Source organism: Aythya ferina (genome assembly GCF_964211825.1).
Source record: "Aythya ferina genome assembly, chromosome: 9".
NCBI lineage: Eukaryota > Metazoa > Chordata > Aves > Anseriformes > Anatidae > Aythya > Aythya ferina.
In genome coordinates, this window is record NC_140305.1 from 15,226,605 (window position 1) to 15,242,945 (window position 16,341).

At 40.3% G+C, this 16,341-nt stretch overlaps 1 protein-coding gene across 7 annotated transcripts in view; it reads right to left on the reverse strand.

Annotated features, from left to right (window-relative positions):
• The window catches only part of LOC311441093 (glypican-5-like), a 410,588-nt gene that overhangs the window by 332,260 nt on the left and 61,987 nt on the right, over positions 1-16,341 (reverse strand). For all 7 annotated transcript variants that reach the window (XM_084528744.1, XM_084528741.1, XM_084528739.1 and 4 more), the window contains one exon: positions 7,793-7,954. In XM_084528744.1, coding sequence (XP_084384870.1) covers positions 7,793-7,901 — 109 coding nt within the window. In that variant the 5' untranslated portion in view covers positions 7,902-7,954. The remainder of the gene's footprint in view (positions 1-7,792; positions 7,955-16,341) is intronic.

Below are 16,341 nucleotides of genomic sequence, written 5' to 3' on the forward strand. Positions count from 1 at the left end.
TGATAAACTTTTTCTCAATTAAGAATCAAAAAAGGGCAACTATTTTTCCTGAACTGCTAGCAAAAACACCATACTGAAGAGAAAGTTTTGTAGTCACTGTTAGGGAAGCCTTACTGCAGGAGTGGTCCTGATGCATATGGTAAAAAATTAAATTGTGAAAACACCTGCTTTAAAGAGGCCTCCCTTTTACCATTCACAAGAAAAAAAAAAAAAATCCCACCTCACATTCACTGCAAATCCTTAACATTCGGCATCCAGATGAAGAAATTTTTTAAGACATGCGCGTACACTGATATAATTTAGACTTCAGCTAACCTCATAATAGCAAAAAATAGTAAAAAAAAAAAAAAAAAAAAAAAAAAGGATACTTAGTTTTCTGAATACCTACTATGGGAGATGAAACAGTATAGGAAAAAATCAAAAGGCATGTAGGAAGTCTTAGAGAACGTGAAAGTCTGGGATAAACTTCTGCATGCATTCATTTTATGTTTAATATGCACTACAGAAAAACTTCTTAAAGGTGAAAGCCTATTTTCTTAGTTTGTTTTCACATTTAATTTTCAACATATACATATACAGAAGTAAAGCGCATCCCGTAAATCAATTATGTATAGTAGATCAGCACACTGATTCCAATTTCTTTTAAAATGAAAAATAAAATAATACAAGAGACCATGTAAGAAAAACTTTAATTCTCTTGTAATCTGTAACATAAAAATGTCACTCTAAATCTAGAACCTTGACCAAAGCATACACAACTTCTGAAAAAACAGAGGTCAACTGTACACAATCTGCATAGTGAGTTCAATAACCACCATTCACAATATAATGCTAATATTTATTCACAGTCCCTGGCACATCTCAAAGATTTAATTTTCTATGTTCCAAAGATAAAGGTGAGAGCACTAGGGAGTACTGTGTATTGCAAACTTATTTTTACATTTTGCTGAGAAAAGGACACTTACCAGAAAAGAACTCAACACCCCCTTCTCTCACCCCATACACTGACAAAGACAGAAGTCTTAGCAAAATCTTGGGCACTAAAGCCATAAATGGCATACAGAAGATGAGTGATTATACTGGGAATAATACATTTTTAACAATAAAACTTAAGAATTAAATGGCACAAGGGAATTAACATGCAGCACGCTTAAAGCTGGTAGCCTGATGCATACTGAAATTGTGGTCAGCATGTTGTCAATATTGCCATTTTTCTGTGGTAGTCAAAAGAGAACTTGTTTAAAGAGAGGGATTAAAGGATAGGGGACCCCACAATGGATAATTACACAACTGTGATGGCTGCATTTCAGCCTCAGCTCAAAACTCTTAAATTACCATTCACCAAGGAACAGTTGGTACAAAAACGTTCATATTTCTGGTCTATCCTGCTGCTGAAGGAGTCTCTTAGGTGGTCCTACAGCGTCACCCAATGCGAGGGTACGCATGGTGAAATACATGGCATTTACTGACATTTCAATTGAGATGGCACCAAGAAAGAGGACAAAAATCAGGATGGTCTTATAACCAGAAGACAGTCTCCCATAGAAGTGATGCTTCTCTACTGTTGCATGCAAGCTTCTTGGCTACACAGGCTATTCATTTCTAATGGGCTCTGGTTCTCCTACCCAACTGTTCATTGCCTGCACGCACAACAAACTGTTTTACAATGGATCGCAAACCTGGGGAATTCCCTTCTACGAACTGACAGCATGCTAAGCATCCTGGATTTATGGCCATTCAGGTAATACCTAAATACAAAGGAGAAGCAATCTGATCACCAAACGTTAGATGCAGAATGCCCCTTCCACATACTACCCTGCTCCCTTACCTGGCCCACAGTCAGAGCAAAGTCATCCAACTGTGCCAACATCAAGGACAAAACTAGCATCTTGCTCTTCCAGGGAACACCTCAGGAGATTACAGTCAGCCAAAAATTACCTACCCCACCAAGGCCTCTAGAAATCATTACTTTTTTTTTTTTTTCTTCCTGTTTAAGAAATCAGAAGAGATCACTAAGATAACTTGAGGTCACTCTTGGACATGCCTATGGTCTCGTGTCACCCTAGGAACATCTTCTCTCCCCAGTGCCCCTCACTTTATCCATCTCTGGCACTGACACAGCAACAGTGAGGTCCTTCTGAAAAGTGCTTGAATATCTACAGGCAGGAAGTACCATATAAAAAGCTAAGTTTGTTTCAATTAGAACAGCACCAGACAAAAAAAAGGTTGCAATTCGTCGTATGAATATAGTTTTCACCCACCCAGAGCCCCACACAAGACAGAAAGGAGTTGTCTACACGCCCCCACAGCTTGCACATGCAAGCCTACAACTAAGAAGGAATATTCTGGCCTCCCTTAGGCTACAAACATAAAATAGGCTGTCATTCCAGCAAGGAAACACAAATCGCTTGCTCCACTGGACTAAGAACAGGAACGAACAGATACAGAAGGCAGACAGAAATACTCTAATGTAGCCTCTCTCACCTCTCTCTCTGTAGGGAGTCATTTCTTGCAATGAGCCACAACAAAATTATACATCTTGTCCCGCTTTCAGCTCAAAGGTCATAGGAGTACAAAACTCTACTTAGCAGGGTTATAAAAGCAGAAAGGGGCAGGTGACAATTTGCTTGAATAAAAGACCAAGAGCTACAGGATTACAAAAAAATACTAATAAAAAAAACACAACACATCAATTTCTGTAATCCAACAGTAAATAAAGCACACCACAGGCATTGCTGGTGATGCTTGGTGGGTACTTGTTGGTGATGGTTGGCTTTTTTCTTTTCTTTTTTTTTTTTTTTTCAAATAGCTCTTTGATTTTGGACTGCATCCATTTCCATTATTGTGACTACTCTTCATATAGTAATTAACTAGAAACCAGAGTGCACTTCTCTAGCCAAGTCTTCGTTTTGTAAATTTCATTGTACATCAACACCATTAACCAGCCACTATATTTCAAGCTGATATTTCTAAGATTCAGTGAAAACATATGTCAGCAATGTTGCAACTCAAGGAATTAAAACGTCAAACGTTTGACTCCGTATGTCTCTGTGTGCCTGTGTACTCACTTCTGGGAACATTCATGTCAGATGGACAAGACAGTACTCATCGCCAGTACCAGCATCTGTCCCAAGACCTACGGAAGGCAGCAGACCTCTCCCACTTAGCAGAGATGCTGCTGGATCAGGAACTTTGCACTTGAGAACTTTTTGGATTGACTGGACATTAGCTTTAAGGCATTTATTTTTTGAGAACCAGGAGCCCCAGGGTCCATCCCTGCTACCACCAGTCCTCCACGCTGCCCCATGCCATTCACATCTTTCCCAGTTGCCAGCAGGGATCAGATGGTAACAGGGTAGAACAACCTGTTAGCAACAGCAATGCCACTGCAGCAACTCCTGCTATTAACAATAGCAAGAAAGACCTTTCCCAACTAGCATCTCCCTATTCAATATAAAGAACACAACTGAAGCTTCTCCCCACCCCCTCCCAGTTAGGAGGGAGAGGAGCAGAATGCTACAAAGCTGATCTACCCTCCAGTAGGTGAGAGGATATGGGAACACCTGACCCTACCAACTAAAGGACAAATTAATGCTATTTTGGAGGAACAACACACAGAAGTATTGCTTTATGACTAACACACTCTTATTCGTGAAAGATTTCCCTTTAGAGGCCATCATTGAACAATTCCCGTTGCCTGCTCTAAATGTAAGAAGTACAGCAAATAAATAGTAATTTCTTTTTTGAAGCTGACAAGCTCAAAGCTTTTCTCTCCATCTCTGATAACTTGGTGACTGAAATGTGGTATGGGTTTCAAAGAATCCTGCTCTGTCTCTCTGCAGAGCCCATCAGCAGAACAAATAAATTACCAGTGTTTGGATTCTCATTACCTCAAATTAGCCTCAGCCTAAAATGACAGGAGCAGATCCAAGCTTTTTGTGTGTCCTTAACAGAACACCTGTTAGCACTCCATAAAAGACACAGAAAAGGGAGGGCAGGTTTCTCTCTTCTGTCTGCCAACAACAAAGCTTTCCTGCCAGACTATTGATACCTCTTCTGACAGCAACTTTCAGCCAGCACACCCACACCACTTCTAATCCTCAAACAATAAATCAAAGTTGCCTTGTTCGGAACTGTCCCCGAGGAGAGCAGTGACTGCATCAGGGAACTGGTGAGGCAGGGAGGGGGCAGGAACAACTGGGAATAGAAGGACATCAGTACCAGTAACGCGTTCCATCACCTCACAGAAACATGAATTACACCCATTCAAAATTTAAGCTAAAGTAGTAGGTTTATATGCAAGCCTAAAAAAGGTTAGGATGAAAAAAAAAAAAAAAAAAGCCATTTCAAAGGAGGACATTCTGGTTGTCAGAGGAAAGTGAGTTACAAAATCAAAGCATCCTGTTTGGTCATTCACTTAAATGGTTCCACTGGACACTTCAAGGCTGCAGGCATAGGATCAAGGACAGAGAAAGGTTGGTGTATTTTCAGATGGGACCAACTAACCCACTCCAAAATGCACCCAAAACAAAACCACCTGTGAAGAGCCAGTGGGTGACTTAAAGGGGCCATTACAACAGCCACTTTCACCTCTCTTATGCTGCTCCCATTACAGCTTGGCATGCTTACAAGTCCCATCCACTTGCCTCTGAGTCCATTTGGAGCACAGAGGTATTAGTAACACATCTGCAGACTAATACCATGGTTATGAGTTTTAGGCTATACCATGGAACAAAACATTAAGAGAGTGAATCCAGCAGCTTTCCATGAAATCCTCCCCCTGAGGCCTGGTTACATTCCACATCCCAAACACTGGAAGGACTGGTGACACTGTGTGATTTTCCAGGAGCTGATTCTGATGACATACTTCCCAGGCATCCAGCTGACTCCTTCATTCACACCTCTCTCCCCTCCTTCTGTCCTGGTACTGATGGGGAGAGGATTTTTACAACCTGCAGATGATGCCAATGACCCTCTTCCTACCCAAATTAGGTGCAACAGCAACAGGACACAGGAGTTCAAGCAAAAATCACCCAAGCAGAAGGCTGATTTATGAAGTGTCTGAACAAGTACTGGCTTGCTAATATCGAAGACTTTAAAGAGGGAAAAATAGCAGGATTAAACTGCAGTTGTAAGGCTGACCATATGTATGGAACAGGCATAAGCCCAAACATAACAAGCCTGCCCACAGCTGTGGTATACTTAATCAAGTCTTACAGACTAATTATTTTGCACATCTAACTCTGACACCTGTGAAAATTGTCTTATTTCAGCTGTGGGCAAAAAGTATTTAAATAACTCTCTCAGTAATAATAATAATAATAATAATTTTCTTCAGTCTGAGATGTCCACAAGCTGATACTGCAGTACCCAGGCACTGCAGAGGGAATATTTGACTGAAGCCATATTAAAACTCCTACTCACACAAGAATGCTCATTCCCATTAATATCTAATTGCAGGCCCTTAGAAGCAAACATCTTTTGTCTTCCATGAAAGAAAATAAAGGGACGGAAACATCAGAAACATTCTCTCTCCAAAAAATCTGCACTGTCTTCTCATTGAAATTTAATTCGCACCACTACAAAGTTGGACTCAAAATCTAATTCTTGTATCATATTAGTCTTGAAAGTGATTCCATCAGTATGGGTATAATATTAACAGTATTGTCTGCTAAAAGTGCATAAAAAGCTTTTAAGATTTATTTTCCTCAGCAGTAGACAGCCTGACTAACTACTGCTTTGCTTTGACTATGCTAACAGTAATAAAAATGTGTGTATGTGTATATATATATATATATATATATATATAAAAGGAAGTAAATGGTGCATGACAACTGCACAAGTGAACACCACAGCATACAAATGAAAAAAAAATGCTATTTTTTGCAAGTCTGAGCTAGTTCCCATTGCTGCAAGAAATATGAAATCTGAAAGGCACCTGAGAGTTTTTTTTTTTTTTTTTTAAGACTTTAAATACGCTTTTAAACACTTTCACACTATCACTCAAAATAGCAACAAACCAAAACAGACCAAAAGGGCAGAGTTAACTCTATGCAAATATTGTCCTCTCAGTGAATATCTCACACAGTGTTACTGGTAGCAGCAGAATGTTTATACAGCATAAGATAGATAAGGAGGCTTTTCACTTACACCTAGGACAGAAACAAAGAAGGCAGCAGCTCCCAGGAGAACAAAGTTGCATTTCTGAGTATTCCCACCTAATGTAGACAGAAGGCTAGCCATAACAAGCTACAAGCAAACTATTTACCCACTTCTAAGGAGCACTTGTAAACTTCGATTGTGTTTAAATGTCTAACTATACTTTCATTTCATCAAAAAGCTTCATCAGGACAATAAAGCTACCAGCTTGACCTACAGGGGCTGGTAGGTTAATCTATTCTGACCTTATCTTTATTCTGTCATGATACTGAAAGATTGCTTGAATAACTCATCGGCATTTAACAATGCCAACACAATCACCCTTTTCCAACACAGACATCCTTTTACTACAGCACTCCTCCAAAGTGCAGAGCACTGCCTGGAGCAAGTGTGCTCTAACTAAAATTTTAAATCATCGGCAATACTAAAATATTTTCAAAAACTAACTGTAAAATAAACCAAAATGAAGTGTTTCACCCACAGAACTGAGGGAAGAAGCAAACAACCAAAAGCAGAATTTTTTTTTTTTACCTTGTATTTATGTATCTCTATGACTTCTAGCATCTGACTGTCAAGTTTAGATAATATGCTCTTATTAACTGTCAATCACTTTTTTATTTATAGTATTTTCACTCAAATGGATGAAACTAGACAAAAAAAGCTACTACTTGATAAAATAACTGCCTTGTAACAACAGCTTTAATCATATAGACCTCAGCACTTCATATTTTAGTAACTATTGGCTTGTTTTCAAAACCCATTCCATGAAGGTACTCAGCACTAAATATAGCAAAGCAGTCAGTTAAAATTAAGCACATAGTTAGGTCCACATAAGTCAACAGCTGAATTCAATGACTGACACTCAATGACTGATTTAATCAATCAACTCTCATATATTTAAAGTTCACATAGCCTACGCTTAAAAGCCTTTCTGGAGAAAAATCTCAAGTGCTTAATACTTTATAGTGCACAAACCTACATAACCATTTCCCTCCCTTTAATAATACAATAACTATCTGTATGAATAAACTCTGTAGACCCTGTAACAACATGTTAGAAGGTAGCTTTGAGAAGAGCAAGAGTTATAAGAACAGACTTTCAGTCCAGGATCTTTCATGCATGCACATTCAACTTGAAAATTGGTCACTCTTCACGTGACCTATGGGGCAATGAAACATTTTAAAAGGAAAAGAGTTGTATTTTCATTTGACGCATCTGTTAGACCACCTATTCTTCAGTTTCAACAACCACATTTTGATTTAACTTTCCACACCCTTAAATGGTTTGGCAACACAAGCACGTATTAAAAGGCACAAACAGCCGTCAGGCACTTAAATGACATTTGGAAATGCCTTGAAAAATCTGTGACAATCATTTTAAATATGATCTCAGGAACAAAGGCTAATCTATTCCTAATTAGATTTAGGCAGATACTTAAAATAACAGTCAAGACTAAGTGCCCTCACCTTTTTCCAAAGGCAGGATCATTAAAGAGCAGGGAAGTAAACAAGAAGACAACAACTACTGTATGCAATGCAATGGAAATGAAGAACAAAAGAGCTTTTCCTTTGTTTGCATAGGATGTCCTTACAAAACACTTATCATAGGACTTGAGTACCTCGAAAGTTCCTACCTTGAAAAGCTGTGACATAACCAACAATCATGTAATTCAGTTCAAAATTCATTGCCTGGATACTCTGATACCTCTCTCTTCGAACAGCTGCCTGGTAGCTTTCTTCCATTTTCTTGGTGCAGCATGTTGGCGCTCTATGCTGACAGATCTGTAAATCTGACTCTATTATAAGAAGGGGAATAAAAAGAAACACAAGAATTAGAAAATATTCTGAGTTGCACCTTAAAAATAAATAATGCTTCTTAATGTCAACGTAACAAACACATTAAAAAAAATAAATGAAACACAAAGCATAAAAATACTTAAATAGAACATGAGGACAGGAGAATTACTGAAGATGCACATTCAAAGGGGCAACATCTCCACTCTAAAACTTCTGCTAAGAGCAGACCTTTAACATCTGAGTGAAAAACATGCCTTTAGATTAGGATCCAATATGTACCTATGTAGTGTCTCAAGAAACCACCTATTCGCCTCCTACAGTAGAAGCCTCTCAAAAACCTGTAGACTACTAAGCAGCTCAAAAAATAATTTAAAAAAAAAAAAAAAAAAAAAAAAAAGTTAAAAAGCATTAGCACCTTCCAAAAGCTATGGCAACTTGGTGGCCTTAGCTCCTGACTAAATCAGATTTACAAAAAAGAAATAGTGAAAACAAAACAAACAAACAAACAAATGTAGCCTGAATGTAGCTACGTAAGGCCAGAGGTAAGAAACTATCAAGCCACATTTACAGAGACCCAGAGCTATATACAGCCGGCAAGTCATGGACTGCTATTTCAACTTCTGAGCCTAAGTAGTACTGAAAGTCAACAGGTATTCACCTAAAATGATCATCTCTAAACTTAGCCATGTACAGACAGACCTTCACCTACCTAACACTTACCTTAGAATTTCTGAAAGCAAGATATGGTCTGCCTGTATTTAGCAAAGGCACTGCAGTTATTCCCTCTTGAAGTTACAGAAAAAGTTTAAAGTCTATTAGAAAAATTTTTATTTCTTTTGAAGAATATTTTGGTTCTATTTTTTTTTTTTTTTATTTCATCTTTGTATGTGTTTCAGTTAAGTTCAATGCCCCTGATTAGGAAGCCTATGTTGCAAGGAGTTGTGATGGACATTTAGGCTCCATTTGCCACACTCCACCGTATCTGCAGGTATCATCAAGTTCTAGAAACAAGCTGCTAAAAAATATCGATAAATGCACTCTCATGCTTCATGTAATATATGTTTTAAATGGAAAAAAAAAAAAAAAAAAAAAAAAAACTGACTTCAGTTTAGAGAGAAAATCTAAAAACAGAGGGGTGGGGGAAAAAAAAGAGCCAAGAAAGCCACACCACATTAAAAAGAAGCTATTTCCAACATATTTCTCAGTAAACCAATGTAAGAACTCCCCAGCAAGAGATGTCACAACAGTGCCACTCAGGCGCTCCCTTTCCCTCACCTCACACTGAAAATGGCGGCAGGCAGGTCAGGGCTGTGGGGCCTGGTAGGCTTCAGCCACAGCTGCCTGCACCTCCAGCGGCCTCTCTGCTGTCCCTTCATGGCAGTGGGGCAGCAATCGCCCTCTCCCAGTGGCCCTGGCTCACCATCCACAGAGCTCCCCTCCGATGGGGCCCGCGGCCGCCTGAAGACCTGCTAGGCCCTGGCCCTCTGGCCCCCAGGGGACCCCTGGCTTTAAGTCAATTGGACACAAACAGCCCTGACTCTCCAAAATGATGCGTTCCTCTGTAAAATTTCACTCAGGACACCACAGAACTGAGCCATAGGACACGAACATTGATGAGCAATTATACTGCGTTAATCGTCGCCATCTGGCTGTGCAGGTTAATGCACAGTAAGATGGCACGTGCAGTTGACAATGATGAAGAAATAAGTAGCAGGGTTCACCAGACATACTGAAAAAGCCATAGGAAAGCATCCAAACAATCACCATTCAGGGCCAGCTCCAGGCCAACAAATCAATAAATCTTACATGCCGAAAAAGTCAAAACACTGACCTGCTTGACATCATATTTGACCCAAAAACATTGCTTCCAGTGTGTAACAACTCTTTGGAAAGTGCAGCTAATTCACAGCAAAAACGTCAAAGCCAAAGTGAAATATTTCAATGAATTTAGATTCTGATTGCAGTTCACAAAATAAACAGTTATGGAAGACAGGGCTGACTCAAGATACCATTTTGGAGGAGGACTTGTTTCAGTTTCTGATGCAAGCTTAGAAATAGGAGCAACGACCACCCGCGTTACCCTGAGGTCCCAGAAGGACGGGACCAACTCACGCCAGCAGAGGCTGGCAGGCGGCTGAAAGCAGCAGCGGGAGGCCTGCGCGCTCGTCACCGGCTGGGCACGCTCTCCTGCTCTCCTGTGCCAGAGAAGCTGGCCCAGGTTGAAATTAGCTTCTTGGCCAGGCTAATTTTAACTTGGAGCAGTTCCCTGATGTCGCTCACCCCACGAGCATATGTTTGTTCTGTCAGAGGAAGCAAGGGTTGGGAAAGGACCACTTTTCTGAGTTGGCAGCTCGGAGCACGTGTGAAATGATAGTGCAGACTCCTGAGTGACTAAGACGTTTTACAGCGCGGGGGCAAGAACAGAAGGGTTGTGTTACTCGGCCTCTGCAATGCCAACCTGTTCTTCAGAGCATTTTTCCTTGCACCAGTCCTCCCAGGTTTTGTTTGAAAGCCCCTTGCGAGGCTTAGACCTGCATCCAAAGTATTTGAAGCGCAGCTGTCAGGTCTGCCTCTTTGCACAAAGGAATCACAGGGATCAAAATCTCCAAAAATCTCTAGGAGTGCAGACATCTCAGCTGTAACCACACTCCTTGGATTCCCCACTCAAGTATCTTCTTGGATGAACACTCCAGGAGCCTGAAGATTAGTTTTTGTTGGGCCAGAACCAAAGTGATACAGAGAGCACTCAACTAGGAACAGCAGCACCAAGCCCGTGACTGTTGAGGAGACTGATGCAGAGCACAGACCATTAAAAGACTGGCAAAGAGCAAGCCCAAGTTCCCTTGCAAGACTATCAGGTCAGTACTGTCTTGCACAGAGCTTGGCAGTTTCTCTTGCTTCAGCGTTAGCCTGAGGGTATGACTTTTAACACAATTATAGAAACCTAATAGAAGTTTTCAGTACTACAAAAGCCTGGGTGCTGAGATTAAATTAGAGCTGATTATTTGTATCTGAGTCTTTAATAACACTGAAGCCAAAATGAATTTATCTTATCTCTCTTGTTAATGCAAAATATACTCTCCAAATAAAAAAAATAAAAAAAAGAGGGCAGGAAGACCATACGACTCAGAGGTGACCAAGGGATATACTGCCTGAACACTACTATTGCATGGGCACTGCAGATTGCCAACAGGGGGAAAACCTGAAAGGGAAACACCTTCCTCAAGTTTAGGAGCAAAGCCATTCTGTACACCAGGAAAAAAAAAAAAAAGAAAAAAAAAAAAAAAAGCATCAAAGCATCATTCATAAATAAGAGGGTAGAAGACTTATCAATAGCATTATTTCAGCAACTGATCCTGATTATTTCTCTTTAGGAAGCATACCTGCTTTCTTCAAGTAGCTCCTTATTTTCTGTACCACCATAAAACAGTTTAGTTTGGAAGGGATCTCCACAAGTCATCTAGTTCAGCCCTCCCCTTAAAGCAAGTCAAACTACATCAAACTACTTCATCCAGCCAAGTTATGAATGGTCCATCTACAAGGATAGGTGATGCCACAACTTCTTTGGGCATTTGTTCCAATATTTGACCACCATCCTCATGGTAAAAAATACATTTTAAAAAATACATCTAATCAGAACTTCCCACGTTCATACTTGTATCTATTGCTTCTCATCCTATCACTGTGTGCCTTCAAGAATCTGGTTTTAATTTCTCCATTTCCTTCCAATACAGAGTTGAAGCCAGCAGTAAGACCTCCCTTAACCTTCTGAATGCACCCAGCTCTCCCAGCCTCTATTCCTATGACATGCGCTCCAGCTCCTGGCGTTCCAGCCCCTGACCAGCCCTCCATGAGACTTGCTCCACTATGCCAGCATCCTTCTTATACTGGGAGCCCAAAGCTGGACAGATTCAGTCTTATGTGTCAAAAAATGAAAATTCCTGTCGCCAAGCAGCAAGCCATGCTCTTGGTAAAACAGCCCAGCACACAGCTGGCTGCCTTGGCCACATAGGCACACTGCTACCTCCTGTTAACTTCTTGTCTGCTGGGACCCTTTTCTGCAGAGCTGCTTTTTAACTGGTCAGCTGTTAAACAAGGGATCACTTCATCTCCAGTTCCCAAAAGGAGGACTCATCAAGTAATTATGGTGAATCATTACGGCAAAAAGAATCACACCTTTCTGTTCATCTGCAGTTTGACAGACAAAAAGACTTTTCATTCTAATATTTGTTCAAATTTTTACTGTAACTATTTCACTGGAACACATTCAGGGCACTGACAGGCATGGCAGAAACAATTTATGGGCTAATACAATATAGCACATGGCCAATTTGTCACATCGAATTCCCTGGCTTAAAGGAGTAGAACTGGAGCAATCCCACCCTTTCTCAATTAAACCAGGAATGGCATCCTCAGCTTGCACTTGGAGGGGGTTCTATAGCACAAGTATCTATTCATCTGTGTTTCTACACTGCAGGATCTGGGAAATTGGAGTGATGATTGAAAAAAAAAAAAAAAAAAAAAAAGGATGAAGTATTTTGCTGCAATTTAAAAAGTCACATTCAGGGCAAGAAAAATTATACTAGACTGGACCATACTGGAAAGCAACGATTCCTACTCAAAATTCCTGAAACTTTAAGGCAAGTAATACATGCCAGAGGCATCATCTATCTGCTACCTCTCCCTCATAGTTATAAAATACTTAAGGTGCCAAATTCACATAAATCTACTGATCCCTATCTGGTGTCAATCAGGCCAGTTCTGCTGAAGTCAGCTGCAGTGTGTTTTGTTGTGTTGTTTCCTTACTTTTGGTTTAAATCAGCAGAGTTTGGGGACTCCACTCTAAACTTTGGTACAAATGAAGTCTAACAGACCTTGGCCATTAAAGGTAGTTGAATTAGGATGCTTGTAAGTTCCCAAAAGCAAAGAGAGGCCTGCTATTTAGGAATAGAATGCACTCCTCTCAGAAGCTAAACATGTATTCATTTTGTTAGCTCACCATGTAACTTAAGGGTGCTTTGGACACACAGCAGACATGTCAAACACCCTGCCCTGTCTTTAAATGCTGCACACACTGTAAAAGTTAACTCTGAAACGAGAAAAACAGATCTTTCACAGGCACTAATCACTGCACCTCCAGAATTTTGTCAGATGGGCTGATTTGTACGAGCTGAGCCTACAGCTTCCACGGCATATTCCTGAACAAGCACTATCTCACAAGCAAGTTCAGTGAGATCTGCCCTCTAATAGCTATTATTCCTTTATATCATCACAAACTTTTCAACAATATTTCTAAACAAAGCTCTTATCCAAAACCCGAGGTTTTAATGCTGTTACAAATGTCTTCGGAAACTCCAAGATTCATTACGCCTCAGTAACACAGAAGGTGCCAGAAGAACCTTGCATTGAGTCTGGCCCAGCTGAACAGGAGCCAACACTTTGTCCTTCTTGAGACTCATCTGTCTGGTGCAGCTGCTGCCTCAGCTAGAGGGAAATTCAGCAATTAGAAGCAACTAATTTAGGGAAGAAGGCAAAAACAAATGGAAAAGGAAATGAATTCCAACCAGGGCTCCCCCTGCAGTTGCATGAGAAAAGCCCATGCTAGCACAGCCACATCAGGGAGGGGAAACGCAGCCACTGTTGGCTGACAGAAGTTTGAGAGTCCTGTCTTTATGGAGCTCGTGTGCCACAGCAGCACTAAAGCCATCACTACCTATAGCTGCAAGGCCACTCTTGAGAAACACTCATCCACAAAAACACAAACCAACTTTACCTAGCAGCAAGCACAGCTCAATCCCATTGCAGCTTTAACATTTTCACACTAGAAAGTCACTCAAAATACATTAAACTCACCAAGCATGATAGGTGAATAATATAATGGCTACTATTGGATTTAGCAGTCTTCTAAATACCATAGTTATTATACCTCAAGTAGTACATGCCAGGAGTTACCAGAAAAATCAGCAAGCAGTGCAACAGACTGATAGGAGCACAGCATTGCACACTGCTTCAAAGGAGCGCTATACATTATATAGCAACTAACCCTATAAACCTGCTCCTATGAGCAAGGGGTAAACATCCAGGTAGGCTAAAGGGAGAAGAGATTTTATTCCTCTAAATTAGCTTTAATAGTAAGAATACGTAAACAAAGGATCCTTTGACATACTGTTTTAAAGCCAAAAAGCTGAAGAAATACCAAAGCAATATTGACCACAGAACCTGATTTTGTCCTTTCTCTGTTTATGCAGCATGACAGCCTACAAGCACAGCTTGGAAAGTACAAGTCATGAAAATTTCTTTTCTCTAATCCCTTGTTGTACATTAACAGAGATATTGTTTAACACGATCAGTGGACTTTACCTTCTTACTGCTATTCTAAGCTACACTGAAGCATCACTAACAGCCATGAGCAGATGTGCTCCTGGAGCTGAAATAATCAAGCCTAAGAAATAAACAACTCCAGTTTTATCAAGCACCACTTAGATGATCTACTAATATAACTATTAGCATATGTAGCTACTTCCTACTCCAGTCAAGTCAAAAGAGCTTGCATGAGCTCAAGAGTTCTTTAGCAGACACACACACACACACTAAAATATATATATATATATATATATATATATATATATATATATATATATATATATATAAAAGTAATAATGCAGGAGGACCATTTTGATTGCACAGGAATTATGCCAGCAAATCCAAGGGGGGTGGAAAACCTTGAACGAGAAAGGAAGAGGAACAGCAAGAAGCACTAGATGTCATGACTCCAGGGAGCTGGCAGCATCGGCAAGTGCCAAAGCTTGCAGGACAGCTGGAGACCATCAAGCCCTGGCCCTGATCAACTTCCAAAGCAGGGACTCTTCAAAATATACAGGTCTTAAGGGCAGCATCTGCAGAACACAATGTTGTTAGGCCTTGCTGCTGAGTACTTTTTGTCTGTTTTTTTTCCCCTCACTTCCTTGTTTGCCCAGTTTTCACCACTCTTGTATTCTGATTTTTTGACCTAGTTTCCAAATCATCTCCCACCCTACACCCTGGATTACTGCATGCCTATACTCCGTAGCTTTTGCACCTTGGCTGTACCGCATGGAACCTGCCTCATTCTGGGACCTGATGAGCAGAACATGTCTATGCACTAAACTGGATGTCCCTCCACTCACAGAAATCTCACCCAGTGAACAGCTGGAACAGGTCCTCCTCTTCCCACTTCTCGTCCTCCTCAAACAAGACCCTCTTCTACTGCTCTTCCCCAAAGCCTTCACTCAACTTCCCATCTGCCTGCGAATATCTTTATTTCTTCAACCACTTGCATACCTGTGGGTTGTTTCAGTGAAGCAGTGCAGCCAGGAGACTGTTCCTAGTCTAGGTTGATAGAGGTCAATGGGTCTGTATCAAGGGGATTTATGCATTATTTACTGTAATGCCAACTCCTTCTTTCAACTTTCCTGGGACAACATATGTAATTGCAATACAGAGGTGAGAGAAAAATTACAAGAACTTTCAGATATTAAAGAAGCTGGTATCACTCATCTTTCATTATACTTCATCACATTCACAGCAGAAAATCCGATACAATCTTTCACCATCAAGAGTTATAAACACATAAAAAATATTTTCTACTGGAGTCTAGTAAATCTTCCTGCCCTGTATCACCTAAACACAACAGTAAACAATTGAATTTTTTCTCTCCAGTGGGAAAGCATTTCACTGTCAGAGAACTCTGACTTGCAGTACTTCAAGGAGAGTGCCACAGAAACCACATGGTGGAAAGCCTGAACTGAAACACAGATATGTAGCTCTCTGTGGATTATAGTGTTTACAACAAAACTGAAGTTGTTTTTAAATGAAAAATGTAGGTTTCTAGCCCTGTACAGCTATAAAGAAAGCTTCTGAATGCAAATCAATAAAGGGCTGTCTGTCTAGTTCTAAAGGGAGATGAAATAAAATAGCTTTATGAAAGGTGGGAATTGCCTTATTTATCTCAACTTTGAAGCCTAACAATAATTCAGATGTTAACGCCAACAGTTTATACCAATGACAGATGACCTTTTTTGTAGGAACTGCTTCACCTGTGGTGGTAAGGATCCATATGAGGCGGCACAGTCCTGAACGTTTAAAAAGTATTGATACATTCATGTTCAATTGTATTTCTTACTGTTTTTCACTACAGCTGTCAATATAAAAATCAGAACATTAGACTGGAAGGGGAAACGAAAGCAAAGAAAAATCTAAAGAAATCAAGGACTAGAAGATCTTTGGACAATAGCCTCAGAAAGGGAAACCAGGACAAAGGACACCATTGGAGCAGTGAGGAAAAACAAATCCCTGATCCTGTCCTCCCCGCAGATTTGAATACTTCCATTTTTGCCATTTTCACTTG